Source organism: Erigeron canadensis, chromosome 9 (genome assembly GCF_010389155.1).
Source record: "Erigeron canadensis isolate Cc75 chromosome 9, C_canadensis_v1, whole genome shotgun sequence".
In the NCBI taxonomy this organism is placed as follows: domain Eukaryota; kingdom Viridiplantae; phylum Streptophyta; class Magnoliopsida; order Asterales; family Asteraceae; genus Erigeron; species Erigeron canadensis.
In genome coordinates, this window is record NC_057769.1 from 33763668 (window position 1) to 33774692 (window position 11025).

General features: G+C 33.0%; 1 protein-coding gene across 1 annotated transcript; it reads right to left on the bottom strand.

The window, feature by feature from the left end:
* Positions 1-386: 386 nt before the first annotated feature.
* LOC122583638 (chromodomain-helicase-DNA-binding protein 4-like) lies at positions 387-7181 on the bottom strand. Its single transcript, XM_043756022.1, has 14 exons — positions 6895-7181; positions 6669-6741; positions 5963-6066; positions 5757-5878; positions 5479-5606; positions 4708-4962; positions 4128-4268; positions 3737-4027; positions 3471-3641; positions 2136-3066; positions 1941-1999; positions 1530-1781; positions 1230-1446; positions 387-706 (listed from the first exon to the last, which is right to left on the bottom strand). The coding sequence occupies exons 1-14, from the start codon at positions 7179-7181 to the stop codon at positions 387-389; spliced, it is 3351 nt and encodes a 1116-aa protein (XP_043611957.1).
* Between the last annotated feature and the right edge of the window lie 3844 nt (positions 7182-11025).

An 11025-nucleotide genomic window follows, 5' to 3' on the forward strand; every position in this document is an offset into this window, starting at 1 on the left:
TATTATGAATCTCAATTTATGATATATGATGATGATATGCTAAGATACAAACAATAGAAGGACTACAAGACTCGCATATAAAGCAAATGATGCCGAAGCATAATAGTGTACCATACATTAGTGTCTAAATAATTAATATGTATATGTAACCATGTAAGATCGACAAAAGTTGATGTCCGTGAGTCCGTCTGAAATAGATTCAGTCAATACTTATATATATATATGTCTAGCTATCTTCATATTTTGATCCATAGAGTCCTACACTATACAAAAATGCTACTCTGAGCTCCTTTAAACTGCAGGTGCATACTACTAACATATTCAAGAAATGGCGTAATTTTAGCCCAAGAATGGGAAATTAGTACTACCAATATCATCAAATCTGTTCAACTCAATGGAAGCTTGGGCAGACCTGCATCTACTTGATAAATCCCATTCTTCGAATCTATTTGAATACATGGCAGCGTTTGGGGAGTTGATAAAGTGGGCAATGGATCAAGAAAAGAAGGTTCTGGTATCGACGGTAGGCTGTGAGGCGATACAAATAATGATGGGTTTGAACTTAGATGAGGGGCTGCGCGACGTAATTCTAGTCTGCCTCGACTAGGCCCAGAGAAAGAAGTGTTGGCACCGCTGGTTGAACATGGGTTTGCTGGACGTACAAGTGCAGATGCAGGGGTTGCGGGAACTCTGGCTGAGCTTATTTCTGTAAATAAGTTTTAAAAAAAAACAGAAACAATTAGAAAGTAATGTTATTCAAGGACTTGTGAAAGATGAAGAAATTAGCAGAGAAGTCCAGGCTTGTGAAAGTTTTTTACGAAAGAAGGTTAACGTCTACATAAAATTTGGTTATGAACCTACATCCTAATAAATACGGTTGGCCAATTGGACCCATTCACTGGATGGGTCAAAGTTATGCATTATCTTCAAGGGGTCAAACGTTAAACTCAATGATATGGGACAAACAGGCTCAAAGTCACCTAAAATGTATCTATAATGCATTGAACCTCCAGAATCTTTTTATCAAAAAGAAACAGATCACTGTTTAGACAAAATACCCTATAAAACATATTAGAGATGCATGTAAACTTTTAAGTACAAAAGATATATATATATATAGCTTTGGACCAATAGTACTTTGGACAATGACTCGACACAGACCCGTTTTGATCCGTTATCCATCGCCCTGCAACTCTTGCCAGTGTTGCTAATGAGTTATGAGTACATACCTTTATTTGCTTCCTTCAAAAAAGTTCCATCGGGATTATTGTCACAAGCATGTGCCCAAAGCTCAGCCAATTGATTATTGGCATATAGAAGCTTGTAATATTCCTCAATATTCTTCATTTGATTCATTAAACTCATTGTAGATTCTTCGACTAAAGCATCATATTTCTTGCGTATCTCTAATATCTCTCTTTCACATTCAGAAAGGAGCACCAATCTCTACATATGAACAAGATCTTTACCATGATGTATTCAAGAGATTAAGATAACTAAAAGAAAAAGTTGTGTAACATTGGAAAAACCTTTTCCTGTTGTAACTTGGTGACTTGCTCTAGCTCCTTCTGAACTCTTTTTAATTCTGTTTCAAGAGGCGTCGTGGAGCTAAAAGTATTCGTAGATTGATTGTGTTGAAAAATATTTATTCTCGGATTTAAAGCAGCTGAATCAGAAATACTTGTTGATGGTATTACTGGTACTTGTGCATCTGGTTGTGAAAGTGAACAACTAGATAACTTGGTCAGATTGCACTCTGGTAATTCTCGTTGAATTTCACCCTTTATATAAAAGACATGGGTTAGTTTTCTATAAATCTTCTGCAACCTCCCATTCAGTTTCTAAGACTAAAGAGTAAGTAACACAAACATTTTATCATACATATAATGAGTAAAAACAGCCTTAAAGCCAGTTAAAAGAATAGTGGTTTTCATAAGTACCTGGACTGGGGCTGGTAACATTTCAGATGATTGATGAACGTCAACCTGTGCACAGCTCCCTGTATGTACAATGCCCGCATCGTCACCGCAAATAACGACACAAAAAGATCAAACATATGGCACTATGATCAATTACTTCAATAAGTGGGAAACTTTGTAAGAATCCTATTTAATAATATATAAATTTTACAATACCTGGCAGTTTACTTTGCTTGGCTTTATGATGTCCCTTTTTCTTACTTCTAGGCTTTGTCTTGAAAGAAGGGATAGTAATTGCAGAATCTTCAAACCTTTGAAACCCGCCACGACTGTATTTGGTTGACTTTTTTACCCTCCGAGATATTCTGCTACACAAATTATTCTGTCTTTGATGACTCAGTAATAGCAAATTAGTCCAAAAATTGATATGTCCACTTGCAATCAAGTCTTGCTCAATTAATCCTCTTTCCAATGTGTGGGCTTCTGTCTCACCTAACAATAAGATACTACTTGTATAAGCTCCATCTTCCAGATTTACAGGCGATATGATTGAGTAGTTTGAGGGATTTATATTGCCACTCTTGTTCCGCAACAGAGATGACAACTCCCGAACCAACTTATCCATGAAGAATCTTTCTGATGATGAAGCTCGAAAGCTTTTGGACCTTTCGATCTTACTGCATAAGTGGGAGGCACCCCAGGATAGAAGTTGTTGGCAAATGATCCAACTAATATTGTTAACATTGATGTCAAGAGTGGTGCCTTGCTTGGAAAGAATTAGTGCCTTTTCTTCGATGGTGAATGATGAATATAAGCGGAAAACAATCAAAGGATGACGAAGTGATTCGTAGGTAATCTTCTGCAAGGATCTTATATCATTTGAGGGGTTCAAATTGCTGTTGAACAGTATCACCACATCTACACGTGAAAGTGTAATGCTTGAATGACAAGAGCGATATTCAAGTAAGCATATAAACTTTGTACTCTCTAAATGATTGAACATTTCCAATGCTTCCTTTTTCTTATATCGGGCAGAACTGAAAATAACTTTCTCTGGGACCCGTACATAAAAATCTTGGCCGAATCTTCGATAAACAAGATCATCCAAAATATCTCCAATGGATATCTTTTCTGAGCTAACCACTGACTGCAATGTTAAAAAGCGTTACTAGTCATTCGACTACACTCTCTGATGGATTGGATGATTTAGGTTATGTTTGATCCCTAAAGGGTAAATGGGCTAAAACAAATATTGGCTAGAAACAAACCTTCAAATGTATTTTCATCATAAAAATACGCTAGATTATCAATAAAGTTGTAGTAATCATATTGACATGTTAACTACTTATGGTGAACATGAACGTCTGGACAAAATGTGTTTTGGGTGAACCTGACTGCTACAAAAGATAATCCATTTTGATCATTTACTTGACCCGCTACTCGACTCACCGATGCTTCCATTTTGCCACTTTAACATTCACAAGATAATCCTTATATAAAGAATGACACAATACCCCTCGAACTTCAGTGTAAATTTAGAAATTCTGTTACCTGGTAAAGAACAAGCACTCTTAACCCACTCTGTTTAATCTTTAACAGAAATCTGTCAAGAAGTTGTAGTTTGCCGCTAACATTGATGTCAGCACTCAATGTATCACCTGAAGAATCTCTTTTAGAAGAGTTACGCAAAGTAGGATCCACCAGATACGGGTGGTCACAACACTGTTAAATTAGAGAAATTAATCTAGTTAAAAAACAGTTACCCATATAGAATGCAAAACACTTGATTAATAATAGTGAAAGCTAACGAAAGAGACCTTTTGTGTTTGGGTGATAATGTCATGAAGTGATGAGTTATGTATTCGAGATGAAGAGAGTGCCCCCAACTTGGAATTTAATAATGAGCAATATTGTTGAATTTGCATATGAGAAAGATGAGCCGGGACCCAATACTCTACAAGCTCACAAGTGTTGTCTTTGCACTCAAATGCGATAAAAGGCGACAATATAGTTTTTAATGCATCAGCGTCCTCACTAGTTTTCTTGGCGGCATTTGTATGTATCTCGTCATATTTAGAATCAAGCAATGAAATAATATTTTGGTAGTCCTGAAACCATCATTGAAATTAGCTAATGAAAAAGTAAAAGAAAAATGAGGTGAATAAAGAAAGTTAGTAAAAGAAAAATGAGGTGAATAAAGAAAGTTACCACTATATCACCAGTAATTGTTAGTAGCTTCATATCAGAAACAAGCCTCTTAATTTTCATACATTGTGTTGAAATTGAGGGGCGCTGGCACTGGTCTATCACAATCAATTGCCATTTAATATGACCAAGCGCTTCCAGGTCCTGGAATACAACATCAAGAACATTTATTTCAGGTTGAAAAATGTGGGGTTCGGGCGCACTGGGTAACGGGTCAAAACAGTCACATCTGTAATACTGCGGAAAGGGTCAGCTTAACCGAAAACACTTTCTGTCCAAAAAGTTAGATTTTTGCAGGTTATTAGGAGTCATATATGATTACAAAAGATATATAATTCAAAAGTTATCCAAAAGTTTTGAACAATAACTTGGGTTTTGTGCTTTAAAACTACACTTTGGACGACTTTCGTCACTTTAGACCCGTTTAATTTATGGTTGTTTTTGCACATAAAACATAACCTGAGTCAACCCATATATGAGTAAGTTAGCCGCAGTTGCTTTTATATAGTTATGTTATTGATGCACGGTAAATATTCTTCAACCGAGGTATACAAATTAGATTCACATGATTACGATTGTGTACCTCAACAATGACATCTGGAGTAGATAAAAGCACTTGAAACTTCATAGACTCATTTTCATGATAAAACTTCGATGTTCTAATGGTTGCCCGCACATGTTCGCTCCCTTTATATGTTACGACATTAGTGAGCTTAGACCATTTTGAAAATTTGGCTTCCCACAAGGAAATGGCATTTGAAGCAGCTATGATTAAAATAGGCTTCTTCATGTTATCCAGCAAGGATATTACAAAAAAGACCACCTTAAGTAGTCGGTCCTGCAAAGTCCAGTCAATACAGTGATCTGTATTCTGTAATCACTTGTTCAAAAAGAAGAAATTTGCAGTTTAAACTAGAGGCGTTAATCATGACGACATGACCCATTAAATTATGAATTGTTTGATTTGGGTTATGCTATATCCTGAACAGGTCAGACGGGTCAAATAGAAATACACTATGGTGAATTGTCAGTCGCCCAAGTTTTGCTTTTATTGATACAACCTCCTACATCATTTTTATTCAAGGGGGGTGATAATACTACTACAATTTTTAGCCATTCACAACTTTTTATCAAAGGTACAGAATGTTACTGTCATAATATTGAATCTGAAATCATAAACTCATAATCAAAACCTTAACTATTTGTAAGAAAAGCGGACCAGCGCCAGCCTGACCCAAACTAGTCTATTTCAACCCAGCCCAGTTTGACCCATTATTTGCCCGGCCAATTTGTCATCTCTAACAATAGGGTATAGAACTATACATTTTGACTAATAGAGAAACTAAGAATTCACCTGGGTATCAAAGCAAACAGCATTTCGACCGCGGTGCCAATAATCACGAAGTTTATTAACGTACGGAAGTACATGATTGGGTACTTTGGTTGATGCCTTAAATTGAAATGCAGATAGATCAACACTCCCTGTAGCATGCATCACTAACTGGTGTCAGCAAATACATAACTAGGCAGATAGTACTTATTCATTTTGTCAAGGAAAAAGAATCATATAGAAACTAGCAATCAAACAAACTTAATCTACAAACTTGGAAGCAAAAGTAGCATAATGCCCACCAAATTCTATCTGGTTCTTTGTACAAGAGCCACAAACCCATGCTTCAAGAGACACAAGAGGTGAAGAAGGATCTATACAGGAGCGATGATACTTCTTTCCGCATCCTTGTCTAGAACATAATCTACAAATCCATAATCCAAAAAATCAAGCAACTTTACGACTTTATGCATCATGAACAAGGTGAAAATAGGTAATAGAATTGTACAAAAGATCTCCATCAGCCATGCATATTGCACAAAAACCTCTCAAATTACGCTCAACGTCAACAGCTTCATCTGAATTGAGCACAATCTCGCAACTCACACCATCCTATATGTAAAAAACAAAAAATATCACAAGTTACCACGCTGATTCGATTCTACACTCATGATCAGACTGTTACTCTGTAAGAGGTGACAATAGGGGAACTAATACGTTAACAAGTGGAAATGGATACTGTTTATTAAAAAAACGTATAAATAGATAGAAATGGGTCAGGTGAGGTTGGCTTGACACGCCATTTTTTTGTCCATTTCAAAGATGTATCTAAGAGTACTGATAACATAAACAATGTTATTTCTAATCTAAATCTTTGAATGAGATGACTAAAGAGATTGGTGTATGCCATTAAATGTAAACTTTTTGGTTCCTATTAACTTGTTTGACCTATTTAAGAAGTTTGACCCATTTCCCTTTTAAGCTAATTTTCTTCACTAGACAACATGGGAAATTTGAGACTTCCAACTTGCTTCAACCCGACTGAACTTCTTGCGACTTGACCCGTTTATAAAGAATTGAACTTGTTTCAATGTACATTCTATTAATGACCAATTAAAGGTGCTAGTTAAAGTACAACAGGGACCAAAACAAACCCGAAGCAGAAGAAATAATGGTAAGTTACATGAACATTGAACTAGATCTAAAGAAAAGACCTCTGCAGAGATATGAGACGAATTGCGATCAGCTTCTCGATTGCCATGTGAAACTCCTCCTTTTAAAGCAACCCTGAAAATGAACCAGATTGAATCATGGGGTACCTCTAAGTAAGAAGTCAAACTACTTACAACTTATATTAGTCTTAAAAATCGAACTATAAAATACATGATATTAAAATCTAAGTACTGCAAGAATGAGAGCTACCAAGATTCAAGATTATACCTTTGTTTTTTATGTTTAGAACCCGAACCAGATTCATTGGGGACATCATCAGTTTCATTTAACAACGTTTTATGTTTAGAATTTTGGAAAGACTTTTTGTACATTTTTGCAGTTAGTCTTTTCTTTTTAATAATCTTTCCATTTGTAGGATTCACCTCCTTTTCGACCTCCGATGATCCCTCATTCTTCCTCCTCCTCGATCTCGGCCTCTTCTTTGTCTTGAGCCTAATCAGCAAAGAGACCGTAAATTTTTCCCTTTTTTCCGACACAGAGATTCCCGAAGACATTTTATCGGTATTCGAATCTACTACTCTGCTTCAACAATAAGGTGGGTTAATACTTAATAGTTGAGAAAATCATAATAAAGCACACAACCAACAAAGTACAGAGAAGAGATTGACAGGAGAGGGGGACAAGTATTGACTATTAATTGTATGTTTCAACCGTTACATATATATACATATATACATATACAAGAATATATATGACATAAATTATAGGAGGATATCATGGAGATATTTACAGTGAGCTATGATTCTGTCAGGTTAGTATCAAGGATTTCAAAATTCAAAAAACATGATTTAAGGCAAATCATTTAATGGGTGAGTTACTGTATTTCTCAATCCCCCCCTCCCCAATGCCACAAATACAATACATGCATACATACATATTTTTGGACTATATGACTTTATAATATATGATTTTATATCTATATTTTATCTATACATGTATAAACTCATATAAATCACAAACTCTTTTTAGACCACTTACTATTTCAATAAAGAAAAAAAAAATCAAAAAACCCTAAACCCTTCTAAACAACAAGATTCCCCAATCCCATCTAAAATCAACATAAAAACCACATAACATTACATTCCATCATTTCATGTTTTTTTTTATACTCTGTTCTTGGGTTATATTTCATACCCATTTTTATGTTAAAATTTTTCCCTAAACTCACCTGAAAATCTTGAAAAACTAACCCTTTTTTTTGTAACAAGTTTTTACCTTTTAGGATTTATCTGATTATCGGATACAAACAAAGAAATGGGTTTTGTTTTTATGTAACAATAAATACAAATAAAGGTGGTCCATCTTCTGTTTCACTGTCAATAATCAGCTTTCTCAAGTTTCCATTTTTGGAAAGTTTTTGCATTTTAACAGCTTGGGAAGGTAGTGTTGGGCTCTGGACAGGGCCCGGGAAAGGAGATGATGCAGATTATTATATTACACGTACTCGTATAAATTTAAAAAAAATATATTTTAAAAAAGGATTATTATTTTAAGTTTTAAATTTTAAAATTTCAATATTTTTTGAAAGAACTCTTTTTAAAACTTAAAAACTTGTGAATAGTTTTGTGACTGACTATTATTATATGTCATCATCTTACGATTAGACATATCTTTAGTTATACCAATTAGGTTGATTTATCATTATTTATTTGAAAAATATTAATCAATCTAACTCATATGCTTAAAAATCAACCTAGGACCTTAAGAAATTAACATGTGGATTCCACTAATTCTCTTTCCTAATCTTGCCCCCTGATTTTTTCACATATCACCATCCTATAGTTAGGTCGATTATTAGGCATACAAATTAAGTTGATTTATCATTATCCACTTTCAGTTTAAGTTTTTTAAGGTCAAATGTATTATGATTTGATTTCTCAATAATTAAAACTTAAAAAATAGCAAGCAATACTTAAGATTATAAAATAACGAGATTGAATACCAAAACATCATATAGTTGTACCGAAAACCATTTACGAACCACTTTAAAGTTTACAAATTAAAACCCAACTCAAACTAAATTTTGTTCGACTTGTTTGGTTGACAGATCAAGATTGTACGATCTTAAAATAGTTATTTAACAAGTTGAGTCAATATATTTTGAGCTCTAGCTATGGATATATAGCTAACGTAAGTATGTACTTCAAGGCTTATGTGTTTTGATACCGTCTTTGACGATGTATTAGTGAGGTTGAGACATAGACAACTTTATCCCTACCTAAGTCAGAGAAGTCATTGGCAGCCTTACAGGTTTTACTGAATGTAATAAAAAAGATATCCGGTTTGGCGAGCATAAAGATCAAACTCTTGACTTTTCTTTGAGAGGTAGTGATTTCAACCATTTTATCTCGGTTGGTACATGTATAGCTAATATGATAATCTAGTGAGAATTAGTAATTTAAGAATATACTATAAGATCATGTATGTATATAACTTAGAGAGAAAAAAAATATTAGTCATGATTAGTACACGAGAAAATAACATGAGTACCCAAATTTTTATAAAAGTATATCAATTTAACCAACTTTTTTTAGATTTTCACAAAATACCCAACAAAATCGCAATAACAAGTGAAAATCGCAATGAGATTTTGAAAATCGCATAGAGATTTTGCAAAATCGCATAGAGATTTTGAAAATCGCATAGAATTTTTCAAAATCTTTATGAGATTTTGATTTTTTTTTATTTTGACTTTTTTTGAAATTTTGACTTCCGCGTTACGTTTTGTGACTCTTTATTTTTTTGAGATTTTGACTTTTTTTTATATTGAAAATACACTATTCAAAATTCAAAATCTTAATAAAAAGTCAAAGTTAAAAAAAAAAGTCAAAATCTCATAGAGATTTTGAAAATCTCTATGCGATTTTACAAAATCTCTATGCGATTTTGTAAAATCTCATTGCGATTTTCAAAATCTCATAGCGATTTTCAAAATTTTGTTGCGATTTTTACTTTTTATTGCGATTTTGTTGGGTATTTTGTGGAAATTAAAAAAAAAGGTGGTTAAATTGGTATATTTTTTTAAAAAATTGGGTACTCATGTTATTTTCTCTTAGTACACAAAGTCAACGTGCTTTTAAGTGGTGCAATGATTTAATAAGAAGAGTGAGTTTTGTGTGTGGATGTTGTTCACAGAATAACGAGAGATAAACTAAGATCTTTATTATAAATTTATTGCATTAGATACTTGTATAGTATTAATCTTGTACAATTTGACAAATTTATCAAAAATTTTGATACGAATATAGTTTTCATTCAAGAACCTTAATTTATTTTATAAAAAGACAAAACCAAACCATCTATAGCATTGTTAGATAAACCAACATTTAACTGGTTCAATTTGGGTTGATTACTCGGTTTGAACGAGTTATGTTTGTTTGGAGTCTATTTTATGAAACGGAACTACGATTGATACTTAACAAACATTTATAATACATGTTTTTATTATGATTTGTATTAACATTTTCAAAACTATTAGAAATTGAAAAGACAAGTATTCATAAAATGATCAAAAACACAAAAGATCTTATGACTTCATTGGAAACCATTTATAGACTTTTTCAGAAGATCTTATGACAAAAGATTTTCTCAAGTATATACATCATTTCATTTCATTTCATTTATTATCATGTCATTTTATCTATTAATTACAAATAAAAAGAATAAATAAACACAAAATTAAATATAGAAAATCATGAATTAAAAAATACAAAATAATATACATAGGCAATCCTCATATACTACAATCTACATACAGTATTACAGTAATATATTAGAAAGTGTAATTATTATAACCTTGTGTCCTTGTCTTTGGTCTATTAACCGTTAACCAAACACTTTTTCAGACGGACCAAACCAATCCATTAAACTTGGTTTAGATAGATGGTTTGTTTCGATGGATCGATTGACACTCTTATAAGAAAGTGATTAGGATTTTATTTCATCAATGAGACATTCATATGACGTTAAGTAGCTAATTCTCTTAAGCTATTTTCTACAATTTTATGATGTCATAATTATTTTTTCTTTATTTTCAAAATACTATTTTTCATATTAGGCCTTAGGTTATCTCTTTTGTTACATATTAATTTTGTAACCTTATTAATATAAAAAAATGAGCGATCGTATTTTAGCTCTTTATTTTTAATTATATATCTACCATTGATTTGTGGTAGTTAGTTTTACTTTTTTTTTAGCACCTAATCGATTTTATATATTAATGTTCATCTTTACAAATATATTGTTATCTCCATATCAAAAATTATAATGTATCGACAACAAATTACATACAACAACAACGGTACCCAATCCGGCAAAAGTCGGGTAACCAATCCGGCA